We start from the raw sequence: 18,257 nt of genomic DNA, 5'->3' as shown, positions 1-18,257 counted from the left end.
TTGTTTATATCACAACCATCAGTGTACTCTGTATCACCCAGTATGCCTTTCAATCCTGAACGTGTAATTATGGAAGCTGTTGCTGGACCAACAATTGGTTCGTACATGTTGTTGAAGGTGTCTAAGGCGATGGCTTCCCAACACGCCCACACTCTTGTCATCAGGATGAACGTTATTGAATAGTCGCGAGAACGTTAGCGGTTCCAATTGACTACATTACGCTGTGAAACAGTTATAAATAGCTCTGTGAGTGGAAAAGGTGGCCAACCTCTGATATAATTCAGCGGGCGGTTGGCGGGCAGGTACGGTCCCGATATACAGTTGTTTCGGGTGGACGGCGGGTGGATGACGATTTTGGTGATGCGGATGATATAATTGCCTATCCGCGCATCTGTTATATATATATATATATATATATATATATATATATATATATATATATATATATATATATATATATATATATATACATACATACATGGGCTATATATATATATATATATATATATATATATATATATATATATATATATATACCTACATACATAGGCTATTTCATTCCCTGCAAGCCTGTTTCGCAGGTTTCCCTGCTCGTCAGGGGATTTTAAAAATGATAACGAATAAACCACAGTAACCTCAACTATGTATACATCCATCCATTTTCTACTGCTTGTCCCTTTCAGGGTCGAGGGGGGTGCTGGAGCCTATCTCAGCTGCATTTGGGCGGTAGGCGGGGTACACTCTGGACAAGTCGCTATGTATATATATATATATATATATATATATATATATATATATATATATATATACATATATATACATATATATATACATATATATATATACATCTATCTATCTATCTATCTATCTATCTATCTATCTATCTATCTATCTATCTATCTAAATATATCTATATATATACATATATTCCGAGCGCGATGATATCATGTTATCGATTGGAAAAAGCATTTTTATACAATATGATTTGCCTGACCGGCTAGGAGACACCGAGAGTAACAAGCGCTAGAAAATGGATTACAAAGGACAGATTTTAAAAAATAACCATTGAAAAAAAAAATGTAAATATTTTTTAACTTGGGACTTCCTGCGGGCCGGATTTTGGGATTTTGGACGCTGGCGGGCTGGATCCAGCCCACGGGCCGTAGCATGGGGACCCCTGGTCCATACCATGAAATACATAAGAATATATTGCATCAGTTTAACGGTGTAAATTGTGTTTGTTGTCTCTTCAGCTGGACAAGTTCAAGGCTTCTCTCGCCGCCAGCGAGGAGAGCCGAGATCAGCTCAGACGAGACATCCTGGAGGCGGAGCGTCGTCTTAACCAAGCTCAGGACGAGGCTGAAAACTACCGGAGGGAAGGGACTGAAGTGCGCCGCAGCCTGAGTGACGTCTCCAAGGAGAGAGATGCCCTCAGCCTCTCCAACGCTCAATTGAGGGAAAGTCTTCGAGGGGCAGAGACGGAGAGGATCAGGTGAGCAGTCGATGAAGGTGCATGCTCAGGATGTCCTCACTCAGTGTGTGCCAGTGTGAAGCGACAGTGCGAGGAGAAGGAGCAGAGGCTGACTGTGCTGCAGGAGAATTTTTCCTGCGCTCAGAAGGAGGTGACAGAGCTGCGCAGCTGCCTGAGGGAGGTTGAAAGGTCACGACTGGAGGCCCGACGAGAGCTCCAGGAGCTGCGCCGACAGGTGAGACTTTTGTTTTGTTTTTTTCAGTTTGAGCAATACACAACAAATACAAACATTTCCAGCTGAAGATTCTGGATGGAGAGAAGGATCAGAAAGAGAGGGAGGTGGCCGAGCTGCAGACTCGCTTGTCCCTGGAGGAGCAGAGAGAGCAGGAGAGAGGGAAGGAGCTTTTTATCTTCAAGCAGAAGTTAACTGAAGCAGAAGCAGCTGGACACTCTCTCAAAAGAGAGGTGAGGATGCAGAAGATGATTTTTGCTTACCGACCCCTCACCCTTTCTTGTAGCTCTCCCTGCTTCAGAAGGAGCTCGCCGAGTCCGAGTCAGGCTGGCGGCAATGCGAGAGAGAACTGACGGCTCAGCTCCAAGACGCTCGAGGTGGCGAGAAGAAGCTGCAGGACGAGGCCAAGAACCTGGCCCTGCGCGCTCAGGCCGCCCAGGACTCGGCCAGTGCGTATAGCCTGCAGCTGAGCGAGGCGCAGGGACGCCTGGCAGGCACCGAGGCCGAGCTGGCGCGGGCCGAGGTCAGCAGGAGGGACCTGGAGTTCCGCCTGAGTGGCCTCCAGTCGACACTGACCAGAACGCTTGGAATTGGAGCGAGAGGGGTTAGGGGGCGGAGCCCGGCAGGGAGCTCCGCATCACCTGGCCCCATGTCACGCCATCACAGCATTTCACCCCTCCGCACTTCTCTGTCGCCCCCTAAAGGTAACTAACTGATCATGCAGTAAGTGGCGAGCAATGCATTCACACTTTCAAACTAAAATCCTACCTTTTGTTATACAGTGGAACCTCGATTTACAAACTGAATTGGTTCTTGTACGGCAGGGGTCGGCAACCTGCGGCTCCGGAGCCGCAATCGGCTCTTTAGCGCCGCCCTAGTGGTTCTCTGGAGCTTTTTCAGAAATATATGAAAAATGGAAATGATGAGGGGAAAAAAACATATTTTTTGTTTTAATTTGGTTTCTGTAGGAGAACAAACATGACACAAACCTCCCTAATTGCTATAAAGCACACTGTTAATATTAAACATGCTTCACTGATTCGAGTATTGGGCGAGCGCCGTTTTGTCCTACTAATTTTGGCGGTCCTTGAACTCACCCTAGTTTGTTTACATGCTTAACTTTCTCCGACTTTCTAAGACGTGATTTATGCCACTTCTTTTTCTGTCTCATTTTGTCCACCAAACTTATAACGTTGCGCAAGAATGCACAAAGGTGAGTTTTGTTGATGTTATTGACTTGTGTGGAGTGTGCTAATCAGACATATTTGGTCACTCACTGCATGACTGCAAGCTAATCGATGCTAACATGCTATTTAGGCTAGCTAAATGTACATATTGCATTACTATGCCTCATTTGGAGCTATATTTGAGCTCACTTAGTTTCCTTTAAGTCTCATAATTCAATTTATATCTCATGACACATTATCTGTATGTAAGATGGCTTTTAATTTTTTGCGGCTCCAGACAGATATGTTTTTGTATTTTTGGTTCAATATGGCTCTTTCAACATTTTGGGTTGCCGACCCCTGTTGTACGGGGATTACTAAATAGAAAAGTTTTGAGGAAAATTTCTCCATAAAAAACAATGTAGATATAAATTTGCAGTCCTCCTGCCGACATGCACACACACAGTCACTAGCCTTGTGGTGCACTCACTGTTTGAAATTATAAAACTCATTAACTTTAACAGCCAGATCGCTACAATGATTAAAAGTAAATAGAGTTTACCTTGTCGGGTAATCTTTTTGGAGGCAGTGTTGACGGCGCTGCTGATATTTCTTGAATCCACACATTGCTTGTCCATTGGGTTCTTTTGACTCATATTGAGCTAGCAAAACTAGAAAAAAACTGCATAAAGGCTAAAGACACAAAGCAGCACTTAGCACTCTAGCTAAGAACAGCCCTGCTGTGCTGACTGAATGAGAATCAGAGATTCAGAGATCGATCAGCCTGCCCCCAATGAATGTGCTGCTGGGCACAAAAAGGCTGCACTGCGAGGCACACAATGGGTGGATAAAACGTTTGTACAGTGAAATAACGTTTGGACAACAAAACATAATCATTGGGTCTGTGTGTTTGTGAATCAAAAGGTTCCTACAATGAAGGGTTTGTAAGTGGAGCTTCCACTATAGTAAAACATGTTTTAGTCATCATATCTTTGTGAAATATTTTGTAATTGGAAGCAAATTGCTGTGTCAAATCATCATGTATTGATTTCCGGTGCAAGAAGTGTAGCTCTTACACGGAAAGTCGGTGAAAGCAGCAAAGCAGAGATAAATTAAATTTTTTTAAAATACTAAATACTAGTATATGTGTGTATATATTGTATCTATTGCTGTAGTTCTGTTGTCGTTGTAAAGAGGAAAAAGCTAATACCAATATACGTAAAAATGGCAAATATCTGCGCCAAATATCTGTCGATCCCTAGTTTTGAGTGGTTTTCACTGGGGGCCACATCGCAGTTATGTTTGGCCCCAGGGGGCCGTTTATAACATTGAACACTATTATTACACTATTTTTTTAAAGCATTTTATTAAAAAAACTAAAATGTAAAAAAAATACGGCAAGTCGCAATAATTTCACCTCAAAATTTGTGTATATTACTGTAAATGGAAAAACATTACTGTTGTATTCATTGTAAAAAAAAAAAAAGGCAGCTCAGTTGCCAGAATTCTACTGTAAAATGTACATTTGTTTTTTAAATAAATGATAAATGGGTTGTACTTGTATAGCGCTTTTCTACCTTCAAGGTACTCAAAGCGCTTTGACACTACTTCCACATTTACCCATTCACACACACATTCACACACTGATGGAGGGAGCTGCCATGCAAGGCGCTAACTAGCACCCATCAGGAGCAAGGGTGAAGTGTCTTGCTCAGGACACAACGGACGTGACGAGGTTGGTACTAGGTGGGATTTGAACCAGGGACCCTCAGGTTTCACACGGCCACTCTCCCACTGCGCCACGCCGTCCCAGTTTTTTTACTGTAAATAAAAAAAAACAGGAATTTTACAGTAAAATTTGGGCACCTGAGCTGCCAGTGTGTGTGTTTTTTAATTTTTTTCAAATCAACAACTGTAGATTTTTCAGTGTATTACTGTAAATGCCAAAACGGCACCACAGTTTATTACAGTGGAAAAAGTACTGTTTTTTTTCATTTGGAGAAAAATGCAGTAAAAACTACAGTAAATTTCACAATTGTACCATGAAATCTATTGCTACTTTTACATTGCACAATTTGATGGATAATTTGCTTTTGAATAATTACTATTAGTATGTATTTCTATTTAAAAAAATGGTTTGAATGTTTGATAATATGTTTTTGCATAATTAGATAATATTTAACCAGCCCTCCATTTTCTACCGTTTGTCCCAATATTTCAGTTAAAGTAATTTGCATATATGGAGTACATATACGGGGCAGCACGGTAGAGGAGGGGTTAGTGCATCTGCCTCACAATACAAAGGTCCTGAGTTTAATCCCAGGCTCGGGATCTTTCTGTACGGAGTTTGCATGTTCTCCCCGGGACTGCGTGGGTTCCCTCCGGCTTCCTCCCACTTCCAAAATAGGTTGACTGGCAACACTAAATGGTCTCTAGTGTGTCAATGCGAGTGTGAATGTTGTCTGTCTAGCTGTGTTAACCCTTGATGAAGTGGTAACTTGTCCAGGGTGTAGCCTGCCTTTCGCCCGAATATAGCTGAGATAAGCTCCAGTGACCCCAAAAGGGACAAGCAGTAGAAAATGGATGGATGGAGTGCATATATATTTTTTCTCTTTAATGAGAAAAGTTACAGTACTTTATTATTTTACATATTATTTCCAGCCAAATAAAATGAAGTGGCGAGCCACATCTGGCCCCCGGGCCTTGAGTTTGACACTTGTGCCTTAGAGCAGTGGTTCTCAACCTTTTTTCAGTGATGTACCCCCTGTGAAATTTTTTTTAAATTCAAGTACCCCCTAATCATTTTTGGTTGAAAAAAGGAGATAAAGAAGTAAAATACAGCACTATGTCATCAGTTTCTGATGTATTCAATTGTATAACGGTGCAATATTGCTGATTTGTTCTGGTATTTTTTAACTATTTGGAAAAAAATAAAAAATAAGTAAAAACTTGTTCAAAAATAAACAAGTGATTCACTTATAAATAAAGATTTCTACACATAGAAGTAATCATCAACTTAATGTGCCCTCTTTGGGGATTGTAATAGAGATCCATCTGGATGCATGAACTTCATTCTAAACATTTCTTCACAAAAAAATTAATCTTTAACATCAATATTTATGGAACATGTCCACCAAAAATCTAGCTGTGAACACTGAATATTGCATTGTTGCATTTCTTTTCACAGTTTATGAACTTACATTCATATTTTGTTGAAGTATTATTCAATAAATATATTTATGAAGGATTTTTGAATTGTTGCTATTTTTTATAATATTGTTTCAAATTCTCATGTACCCCTTGGCATACCTTCAAGTACCCCCAGGGGTACGCGTACCCCCATTTGAGAACCACTGCCTTAGAGGATACGTCTCTGGATCCTGTACCATCCCCTCAGACTAGAGCTGTCTTAGAGCAGTAACTGATGATGAAGCCTGAAAAAGCGAAACATCTACTAAGACAACTTGAACAGTCTAGTTGCGATGGATTCACCGCCATTAGAAGCCATCATCTAAAAGTAATATTTACCTCTGACAGAATTCCACACCAGCACCCCTGACAACACTCTGGGCTCCAGAGCTGTGTCTCCTGAGCGAGGGGACACGCCTCTGCCTCTCTCACCCCCTCAGGCAGAGCTGGACACTGACACTCTGAGAAGTGGTCTCAAAGACTTCCTCCAGGAGCTCCGCGATGCACACAGAGAGCGGGTAATGCAGAGAACAGCACAAACCTTAACTGGAAGGGTTTGTCACTGTTGAAATACAAAATCTGTTGTTTTAAAGGATGACGCCCTGCGCCAGATGGGGGCTCTGCAGCATGAGGTGGACCAGCTGCGTGTGGACGGAGACTTGGCACAGAGCCGCCTCACTCTGCTGCAGAAGACCGTACAAGAACACCAAGAAAGTGCGTGTCCTCTTTGTCACGTCTGCTGCTCACAAGTGCACCAGCCAAACGTTGTCGCCCGTGCATTCGTAGGTAAACGAGGGCTGGACGAGCGCCTGACGGTCACTCAGCTGCAGCTCCATCAGCAGGAGGAGGCTGCCAGGAGAGGCGACCGAGAGAGGAGAGCGCTCGCCGAGCAGGTGAAGGAGCTGGAGCGTGTGCTGCAGGCCTGCGAGAAGGAGAAGCAACACACGCAGGTACGCACAATTGTGTTTCGCCAGCACCATGTATCATGCAACAACACCGGAAAAAAATCAAATAGCAGATGGACTTTCGCTCCTTGTGGCGTCTCATGCCAGCTCTCCTTATGTCACAATCTTTCTGCATGGTTAGCGGAACTCATGACTCAAGCAGTCATCTTATATATGTACAGTATGCTTATTTTCTAATAGGGATGCAAATGTAAACATGCACAGCTTCTGAAGACGTTTACTTCTTTAATGTCTTCGTATGGCGTATCAAAACTAACTTTATCGGAAATCATGAAAATAGAACTAATCCAGCATCAAACATTTAAACACAAAGTTTCAAGTCATATTTCTTATTATCATACAAATGTAAACAAAAAAGTTAATCACTGTTAATATTAGGACTTAAGCTGGTACCTTGATTCTTGTTGGTAATCTATACAGCCCTTAATAAGAACAAATTTGCTCTTGGCATATTTCTTGATCTTTCTAAAGCTTTTGATACTGTTGATTATACTATTTTACTTGATAAATGACATATCTGTGGTTTTCAAAATATTACTTTTAAATGGCTGTTTAGTTATGTTGATAATGGTTGTTCTTCACCCAAACTTAACATGTCATGTGGAGTTCCTCAGGGGTCTACACTAGGACCCCTACTATTTCTCATTTACATCAATGACCTGGCTACTGTATCTTCAGCCTTTACACCAGGGATAGGGAACCTCTGGTTCTAGAGCCAGATGCGGCTCTTTTGATGACTGCATCTGGCTCTCAGATACATCTTAGCTGACATTACTTAACACGATAAGTATTGAATAATTCCGCTGGTAATCACAGTGTCAAAAATAATGTTCAAAATATAAAACATTCTCATGCATTTTAATCCACCCAACTGTTTTTTTTAACGCACCTGTTCAAGAAGTCGCATTAATAATGAGAAGTATTTTATTTATTATTGGTTAGCTTCAGAATAATAATGTTATTAAAAAGAATGAGAGACTTATTATACTCTAAAAATGTTGGTCTTACTTAAAAATGCATGCATTTATTTGTATTCAGTGTAAAAAAAAAAAAATTATACGGCTCTCACAGAAATACATTCTAAAATATTTGGCTTTCATGGCTCTCTCGGCCAAAAAGGTTAACGACCCCTGCTTTACACCGATTCTGTTTGCTGATGATACAAATTTGATTCTAACTCACAAAAAATTGGAAAACCTCATTAGGGAAGCTTATTTTGGATTGGCAGTGATATTTCAATGGTTTCTTGTTAATAGTAAACGAGGGCTAAAATTTCTATTGGAGTAAATCGAAATTAGTCAAGTTTCATCTACCAAATTTCTAGGTATCCTAGTGGACAAAACATTGTCATGGACAGAACACATAGGTTCAATAACCAATAAAGTGTCAAGATCTCTTGGTATCATCAGAAGAATCAGGGGTTTGGTTCATCAGACCTGCCCTTTTAAGTCTTTATTACAGTTTAATTCATCCATATCTTATCTATTACAATATTGTCTAGGCTAGTTCATAGCCATCAAATTTACACAAATTATTCATTATGCAAAACAAATTTGTAAGAATAGTTACCTCCTCTAGCTATTTGGCTTCAACTGCTCCCCTGTTTATTAAAATAAATGTACTATCTATTTATGATGTCAACACAGTTCAGTCTTCTTCTTTTATGTACTTACCTCCCTGTGGAAGTCGCTTCCTAGCGGTCCCACTGACTGACACTTCACAGGAGCCAAGCAGGCCGTTTAAAAAAAGTTTAATGCACATACAGTGGGGCAAAAAAGTACTTAGTCAGCCACCGATTGTGCAATTTCTCCCACTTAAAATGATGACAGAGGTCTGTAATTTTAATCATAGCTACACTTCATCTGTGAGAAACAGAATGTGAAAAAAAATCCAGGAATTCACATTGTAGGAATTTCAAATAATTTATTTGTAAATTATGGAGGAAAATAAGTATTTGGTCAACCATTCAAAGCTCTCACTGATAGAAGGAGGTTTTGGCTCAAAATCTCACAATACATGGCCCCATTCATTCTTTCCTTAACTCGGATCAATCGTCCTGTCCCCTTAGCAGAAAAACAGCCCCAAAGCATGATGTTTCCACCCCTATGCTTCACAGTATGTGTGGTGTTCTTGGGATGCAACTCAGTATTCTTTTTCCTCCAAACACGACGAGTTGAGTTTATACCAAAAAGTTCTATTTTGGTTTCATCTGACCACATGACATTCTCCCAATCCACTGCTGTATCGTCCATGTATCCATTTTGGTATAAACTCAACTCGTCTTGTTTGGAGGGTGTAACAGTACACCATGATCACAGTTTGGTGCATTGTTTTAAGGTCACTGTTTGATTAATTCTGAGTACAGAAAAGGAACAAAATACAAACTGCCTAGCTTTAGGGTTCTCCGTGCATGAATGTATTTTTTTTCCAATGCCATTACCAGGTATTAATGAATGATGGGTTCTCACTTCTCTGTGAAGCGCTTTGAGTGTCTAGAAAAAGGCTGTATAAATCTAATCCATTATTATTATTACAAACTCCAAACAAGAAAATATCCTTATAACTTCTTCACTTTTTGCTTCTGCAGGATAAACTGGACAAGCAGCGAGCTGTCGAAATGCGTCTGGAAGCTGAGAGGAGGCGCCTGCGGGAGGCGCTGGAGTCCGCCGAAACGCGGGCCACCAGGGTGGAGGTAGGCAGGCGGAGTCTGGAGGGCGAGCTGCAAAGACTGAGATTGAGCCTGGGGGACCGGGAGGTCGAGAGCCAGGCCTCGCATGATCGTCATGATACTCTGCTCAAACAGGTACTGTCACAGTGTCAATCATAATATGTGATACATAATTGTTTCAGACACGCTTGATCAGTTACATTAAAGAAAGAAAAGACGTAAAAGGTGTTGAAATAAAATACTAATAGGGAAAATAATAAAAAAAACAAATATGAGTTCATAAAAAAGGAGAAACAAACAAACCCACACACATTCACTTTCCAAACATACACATATACACATACTGTACATACACAGGCACGTACAGTATGCATACATACCGTCATGCATATAATCACAATTCATCAAACATCAGAATCAGGATTGTTTTTATTGCCATTGTTTGAGAACAGGTTCACAAACTAGGAATTTTTCTTGGTGCAATCGTGCAACATAAAGCACATATAACACAGAATAGGTAATAAAATGAGCTGTAACTGAGCTATCAGATCTTGTTATACATATATATAAACATATATTAATGTTCTCCCCGAAAGGGGAAACTGGGTAAAACACGGCACACTGATTAAGCTTAACCGATTATTTCTATGACAATCTATAAGGTTAATATAGTCTGCTTCTCTTTCTTCCCCCCATGTACCTGCTTTCTTTTGAAATTCAAGTTTTCATTACATACATGTATTGTGTTATTTGAAACAATTGTATTGTTGATAATAGAGGTAATTGATATTATTATTATTCATTGTCACTAGTGTTATTTGTATGGGTATTTTTATTGTTCCATTTGTAGTGCAATAATGTCCGATGTCATTTTTGTGTTATTACTATTTACTTCACTAACTGCTTCTTTGCTATCATTCTAGTTATCATATTTGTACGTATTGTATTAGTTGATGTTGTTTTATTGTTTTTGTTATAGTTGTCTCTCTGTTTTATCCTCCTCTTATTACCACAATCTGTCTTTCTTTTTTCTTCTTTCTATCCCCTGCTGCTATGGTCCGGCTGTGCCAAACCTTAAATAAATCAAAATTCAAATACAAATAAGACCACAATAGAAGTATCCCACGTGTCTCTTTTGTGAAAGTGAACCCGTACAATAGATATGTACATATCTCCATCAACAACATTATTTGCCTGAGTGGCTGGACAAGACATGTTAGAAACGAAAAAGGAAAATAATAGGAAGAAATATGGATGTTAAAACAGTAATATAAATATTAAACTCAATAAAATAAAAAATAGATACAAGTATTAATAAATATAAATACAATTAATATATACTACAATACAACTTTTGGCAGGAATGCATACTTCATAAATAAATGGGAGGAAGTTAAAAAATGTTAATATGCAAATAAAAATAAAAACAGAAGGGCAATCTGACAGTATATACTGTAGCTTGGGCAATTTAAAAAAAGAAAAAGTAAAATATAAATATTATAAGACTGAACAATATAAGAATACTCATTATAATTGATAAAGTATGTAATGTACTGTATATGACAGAGATAAAAAAACAATAAATATATACTAGTGTAAAGCTTTTGACACAAACGCCTAATTCGTAAATAAATGGTGGCTATAGATTAAACAAGGCTGAAGTAAAAAAAATATATATATGCAAATATGACTAAAAGTGGGTTGGGGTAATCTGACAGTCCATACTGTAGCTTGTGGAATGTCAAATAAAATTGAATAAATTGTTAAATAAAGAGAAATATGAATAATATCATAAGACTGAATGACATAAGAATACATACAATTATTGATAAATAAAGTAAGATATTGGATATAAATAGAAAAGAAAACATATATACCAGAGAAAAACTTTTGACAGAAATGCATGATTCGTAAATGAATAGTGGATATAGATTAAGAAATGATTAAATGCAAAAAAAAAATGCTAATATGCAAGTATGTGTAAAATCATTCAATAAAAATGTAACAAGTTTAAATAAAATAAGAATACATAGAAGTGGTGGTTAATATAAAATATCATTTTTTGTAATAAGTAAAGATGAATTTTTATGGAAACGCATAGTTCATAAATTAATGGTGAATATAGAAAAATTGATGAAGAAGGGAAATGTGTTGGAATATGATTCAGGAAGAATATATAATCCAAGTATCAGAGATCCTCTTTGAATTCATTTTAGCTGAGAGTTAGTAATATCTTTGTCCTATCCATATTGCAGGTAGCAGACGGAGAAGCCAGAGTGTCGCTGCTCCTGCGGGAGGTGGACCGTCTGAGTCAGGCTGTGCTCAAAGCAGAAGAAAACGAAGCCCTGCTGCGAGAGAAGAACACCTGCCTTAATCAAAGCCTACAGGAGTTGGCGGCCGCTCACGGCGCCACTCAGAGTCGCCTGACTTCTCTCCAGAACACTTTGAGCATGACGGAGCAGGAGAAACAGCACCTGCAGGTAGGCGATAAAGAAAAGTCTGCGTGCACGAAAGGCTAACATGCTGATAACGTGTGCTTGTTTTATCAGGAGCGAATCGACGAGTCGCGGGGATCGCTGGCCGAAGCGAGGCGGAACATGGCCGCCCTGAATGAGCGCATGCACGACGTGCAGAGCGAGCTGCATCACAGTGAGCTGCAACGTGAAGAACTGGCGACCGAGGTCACCAAGGCCCAAGAGGTGAAGAATATAGCGGAAGATATCACGTTTTTTAAATTTTGTGTGCCGCAGTTTGAATAACGTCCTGTTGCTAGGCAGAATTTGTGGAGCCCATACGTGCCCTGTAGGGCAAAACACTCTCTTGTCTACCAATGACGCCTTGTCTCTTGCTATGCGGCAGGCTCTGCGTCAGCGTACGGCCAGTCTCACCGAGGCCCAGCGCGGCGCCCAGACGGCTCAGACGGAGCGGGCTGCTGTGGAGGAGCGCCTTCGGGGACTGCAGAGGGCCGTCGCCATGCTGGAGACGGAGAAGAAGGATGCCGAGAGGCAGGCTGTGAGGCTGGAGAAGGATAAGAATGCCTTGAGGAACACACTTGATAAGGTAACAGAAAGTGTCATGTCTAAGCTCAACACTACCTCACTCTTCTCTGATAGAATCTAAAGTAGTCAGTGTACAGCTTGTTTAACGGGGTAAATTTACTGTTCTCTCATAGTTAAGTTAAAGTCCCAACGATAGTCACACAGACACACACACTAGGTGTGGTGAAGTTATCCTCTGCATTTGACCCATCCCCTTGTTCACCCCCTGGGAGGTGAGGGGAGCAGTGAGCAGCAGCGGTGGCCGCGCTCGGGAATCATTTGGTGGTATAACTCCCAATTCCAACCCTGTTGATTGTGCTGAAAATATTTATTTTCCTGAAGGAACTCTCCTGAAGGAATAAGTAAAGTACTATCTAATCTAATCACACAGTTGATAATGTCTTAAATGTTGGTAACAAAAGTGGTTCGAGAGGCGTCTAGTTCTACTTAAAATACCAAGATATATTTTTCCCCACTGTGAAAACATGGTGTAAATGAGTGTATTCTCAGTCATAACATTAAAGAGCTTTTAAAGACTATTATACTGTAAAACTGAACATATGGAAATAGAGTATGTCAATATAACTACATACCAGTTACAGTCTATCATATTTTAAATGCATTAAAACAAATGCACTAGATTGATCCATCCACCCATTTTCTACCACTTGTCTCTTTTGGGGTCGTGGGATTGCTGGAGCCTATCTCAGCTGCATTCGGGTGGAAGACTGTGTACACCCTGGACAAGTCGCCAACTCATCACAGCGCTACATGGATGTTCATTGGATTCGTCATATTTAGTGAATTATATTTATATAGCGCTTTTCTCTAGTGACTCAAAGCACTTTACATTGTGAAACCCAATATCTAAGTTACATTTAAACCAGTGTGGGTGGCACTGGGAGCAGGTGGGTAAAGTGTCTTGCCCAAAGACACAACATCAGTGGGAAGGATGGCAGAAGTGGGGATCGAACCTGGAACCCTCAAGTTGCTGGCACGACCACTCTACCAACCGAGCTACACCGCTCAGTTTATTATTTATGCTAGTAATTAGCATTAGCAATTTTAGAGGGGGCAGCACGGTGCGAGAGGGGTTAGTGCATGTGCCTCACAATACGAAGGTCCTGAGCAGTCCTGGGTTCAATCCCGGGCTCGGGATCTTTCTGTGTGGAGTTTGCATGTTCTCCCCATGACTGCGTGGGTTCCCTCCGGGTACTCCGGCTTCCTCCCACTTCCAAAGACATGCACCTGGGGATAGGTTGATTGGCAACACTAAATTGGCCCTAGTGTGTGAATGTGAGTGTGAATGTTGTCTGTCTATCTGTGTTGGCCCTGTGATGAGGCGGCGACTTGTCCATGGTGTACACCGCCTTCCGCTCGAATGCAGCTGAGTTAGGCTCCAGCACACCCCACGACTCCCCCAAAAAAGGGACAAGCGTTAGAAAATGGATGGATGGATGGATTTTAGTGGGCGATTTTAATACAGACAAGGCAGCAGAAAAATATTTAAGGGGGGCTATCAAAAGTATTTGATCATCAGTATTTCCTGTTTGTTCTCTGTGTTTTGCAGCACCTTTTCTTTCTGTTCCTCGTCCTGCCATGTTCCTTATGAGTTCCATTTAGTTCCATTGTGTTCTCTTCTTCACTGCTGGGTCATTATCTAGTGCAGTGTTTCTTAACCATAAGGCTGGGTCCCATTTTTGGGCCTGGGGAGCGCCCCCTCGAAGGCCAACAAAAATATTTGTTTCTCAGCTGTGGTCTGAATGGGCCACAGTGCTACTCAGTTGTAATACACTTTTCTACCTTTTGTGGCAGTGATGACAATCTCAAACAAACAGAAGAAGTCTGGAACTAAAGTCATAGAAAAGTTTCTCCAGTGCAAAAATTATGACTAAAGTAGTGAAGCTGTACTTTCATTTGCACTTTAATTTTATTGACAATTAATTTCAAAAACATATATATTTCTATTATCTATTTAGGTTTTAACCTAAATTGTATGCCAAAGTGCTCCGTTGCACTCTTAGGTCCTATACTTTTTCAAATGTTCTTGTAATCAGACTATATTTTCCGTATATTAGATGGATTTTTAACAAAAAAATTTAATCTAATATACTGAAAATATGGTCTGATTACAAGAACATTTGAAAAAGTATATGAATAAGAAGACATGAACCTTTTTGAGCAGCTCTTAGTTCCTGTTAGGCCTGTCTTCCTCATTAACTGACCTTCTGCCTGCACAATGCTTGCGTTCTCTGCATCCTGGGATCACCCCAACATCCAACTTTCGGCCTTGTCACAAAAATGATATACTGTTCATTCTAGACTGTGCTCAGGCACTTCCATCCAGCATGATCACAACAACATATCACTTGATCAAGTCTTTTCTAACATTAAACACTACAAAATAAGTCAAAAGTAGTGAGGTCCAATAATGGCTTTTTTGCCGATATACGTTAATTCGATATTGTCCAACTCTTAATTACCGATTCCGATATCAACCAATACCGATATATACAGTCGTGGAATTAACTTATTATCATGCTTAATTTTGTTGTGATGCCCCGCTGGATGCCTTAAACATTGTAACAAGGTTTTCCAAAATAAATCAACTCAAGTTATGGAAAAAAATGCCAACATGGCACTGCCATATTTATTATTGAAGTCACAAAGTGCATTATTTTTTTAACATGCCTCAAAACAATAGCTTGGAATTTCATACATGCTCTCCCTGAGAAAGCATGAGGAGGTTGAGGTGGTATGGATTTGGGAGTAGTGGGGGTATAATATGTGATTGGACCGTCATGTAAAGGCAGAGCCTTTTAGGTTTATTGACGCTCTGTACTACTCCTTACATCCGTGTACGACTACATACAGCGGCGTTTTAGAAAGTCATGAATTTTACTTTTTTTAACCGATACCGATCATTTCCGAACCGATACTTATAATTTCTGATATTACATTCTAAAGCATCTATCGGCCGATAATATCGGCAGCCTGATATTATCGAACATATCTAGTCAAAAGCATGTGGTAATAGTGCTGATATCAATTTTGATCAGTATTGGCCAATATTGTATCGGAGTAAAAAAAAAATGTAAGATGTTCAGCATCGCCAGCAGTGAATTAATGTGTCATGTTGACATCAGTTGAGGGGTTTCACCTAAGAAACATTGTTGAGTAGATTGAAGGTTCTACAGTGAGAAATGTGTCAATGCTTGTCTTCCTTTATCAGGTTGAGCGTCAGAAGCTGAAGTGTGAGGAGGGCACCATGCGTCTTTCTGCCGAAAGAAACCGCCTGGATCGCTCGCTGAACACAACGGAACAGGAGCTGCAGGAAGCCCAGCAGCAGATCCTCATGCTGCAGGTACAGTCATTCTTTACTCTAAAGATTGGTATTGGGACAATCCTAATACATATATAAATATATGTACTTAAAATATATATATATATATATATATATATATATATATAGTGTGTGTATACATATTAATATACAATATGCATGTATGTGTTTGTGTCATGAGTAGACGCAGATGGCTGACATGGAACAGTCGCAAAGCGTATGTGAGAGTTTGGCCAGGCAGCGCGATGACACTCAGCAGGAGGCCGAGAGGCTGAGAGCCAGCTTCAGGGACCTGGAGAGGACTCTGGGCTCCAGAGAGCGCACTCACAGGCACCGGGTCAAAGGTCTGGAGGAGCAGGTACAATTGTCATATGACCTAATTGAGAACCTTACTAAGCTCATTTGAAGATGTAAACTGTGACAAGATACAGTGCAGTGCATGGCTGCAATCAGCAGAGGTGCTGTCTCAACTGTGTTGCTGGGAACAAGACGTTTATTTTATTTTGTTACACGCATCACATAAAAAAATCTCTAATAGAAAACACTTTTCTTTATATTTTATGCCATTTTATTTTTATTTGATTTTTATGAATGATATGCAAATACAGTATTTTCAACAAAAATGCCAGTTCGGTGAATAGAACTGGCAACGTAAATAAGTTGAAATATATATATACAGTACAGGTGTGTGAAGTTTGGACACACCTTCTCATTATAATGTGTTTTCTTTATTTTCATGACTATTTACATTGTAGATTGTCACTGAAGGTAATCAAACTATGACACCTGGAAGTAAAAACCATTTCAGGTGACTACCTCTTGAAGCTCATCGAGAGAATGCTAAAAGTGTGCGAAAAAGTAAACGGAGCAAAAGGTGGCTATTTTGAAGGAACTAGAATATAAAACATGTTTTCAGTTTTTTCACCTTTTTTGATAATTACATAACTCCACATGTGTTCAATCATAGTTTTGATGCCTTCAGTGATAATGTACAATGTAAATAGTCATGAAAATAAAGAAAACCATTGAATGAGGTGTGTCCATACTTTTGGCCTGTACTCTCTCTCTGTCTCTGTCTCTGTCTCTCTCTCTCTCTCTCTCTCTCTGTCTCTCTCTCTCTCTTCATATATATATATATATATATATATATATATATATATATATATATATATACACCCACGACCCCAAAGGGAATCAGTGGTAGGAAATGGATGGATATACAGTATATATATATATATATATATATATATATATATACCCGTGACCCCAAAGGGAATAAGTGGTAGGAAATGGATGGATATACAGTATATATATATATGTATATAATATATATATTTTATTTTTCTTTTCTTTTCTCTGATGCATCATTCCACTGTTCTTCATTCATATAAAAGTGTTATGTTGGGGCTGTCAAATTTAACACATTACCTCATGTGATTAATCACAAATAAATATTGCATTGGGTTAATTTTATTTATGTAAGCAAATAATTTACTGTGAGTCGTCGCAATTAATCCAAATTCAAAAGTGTGATTAATAATGTGACATCACTAGTTCTGACATTATACATACATCAAATGTTTTATTTATTTTCAATGTTTTCAATTCAAATGTGGATTTTAGTCAAAAATAACATTCAATTATTTTTATCATGAACAATTTTTTTTGCATTACAATTTTTCTTCCCAACCTGTTTTTACACTTATGTTACCAAACAGAGGGACAATCATGAAAATGTTCATCATTCACATGGTGGTGTCTTTCGTGCAGGTGTCCACGTTGAAGGATCAGCTGCAACAGGAGATAAAACGACGTCAACCGTCACTTCCCTCCTCCTTCTTGTCCACTACCAGCTGAGAGGTGACCACCAAGAAGGCAAGATGTCCTGAAAGTTGTTTGTATAACCCTAACTTCTATGTGACGCTACGTAACCGAGACACCATTTTAGTGCTTTGGTATGAATGTAAAGTAATATTTTTGAATGTAAAGTAATATTTTTGTATTATATGGCTTTCCCATGCATTTTTTTTATTTAGCTGCGATGTCTTCTTATTCTCTGGCAGACCAGGTGCATTAAAAACAAAGTTATGCCATCTACTGAACGGGTTTGGAATGACAAGCTACATTCACTACTACAGTCCCAATATAATGTGTTTAGGTAGTGCTAAATGTATTTGTGGCGGTC

The 18,257-nt window shown here is 39.6% G+C and overlaps 1 protein-coding gene across 2 annotated transcripts in view; it reads left to right on the top strand.

Moving 5' to 3' along the window:
• LOC133534915 (rootletin-like) overlaps positions 1-18,169 on the top strand; it is a 48,932-nt gene extending 30,763 nt beyond the window's left edge. For both annotated transcript variants that reach the window (XM_061874234.1, XM_061874233.1), the window contains exons 24-37: positions 1,254-1,492; positions 1,547-1,706; positions 1,769-1,936; positions 1,990-2,407; positions 6,407-6,576; positions 6,652-6,772; positions 6,845-7,008; positions 9,611-9,826; positions 11,947-12,171; positions 12,241-12,390; positions 12,551-12,751; positions 15,962-16,093; positions 16,257-16,430; positions 17,843-18,169. In XM_061874234.1, coding sequence (XP_061730218.1) covers positions 1,254-1,492; positions 1,547-1,706; positions 1,769-1,936; positions 1,990-2,407; positions 6,407-6,576; positions 6,652-6,772; positions 6,845-7,008; positions 9,611-9,826; positions 11,947-12,171; positions 12,241-12,390; positions 12,551-12,751; positions 15,962-16,093; positions 16,257-16,430; positions 17,843-17,929 — 2,625 coding nt within the window. In that variant the 3' untranslated portion in view covers positions 17,930-18,169. The remainder of the gene's footprint in view (positions 1-1,253; positions 1,493-1,546; positions 1,707-1,768; positions 1,937-1,989; positions 2,408-6,406; positions 6,577-6,651; positions 6,773-6,844; positions 7,009-9,610; positions 9,827-11,946; positions 12,172-12,240; positions 12,391-12,550; positions 12,752-15,961; positions 16,094-16,256; positions 16,431-17,842) is intronic.
• Positions 18,170-18,257: the final 88 nt, after the last annotated feature.

Source organism: Nerophis ophidion, linkage group LG16, assembly GCF_033978795.1.
Source record: "Nerophis ophidion isolate RoL-2023_Sa linkage group LG16, RoL_Noph_v1.0, whole genome shotgun sequence".
Classification (NCBI taxonomy): domain Eukaryota; kingdom Metazoa; phylum Chordata; class Actinopteri; order Syngnathiformes; family Syngnathidae; genus Nerophis; species Nerophis ophidion.
The sequence above is the reverse complement of the archived record's forward strand: the minus strand, read 5'-3'. Positions and strand labels throughout refer to the sequence as shown.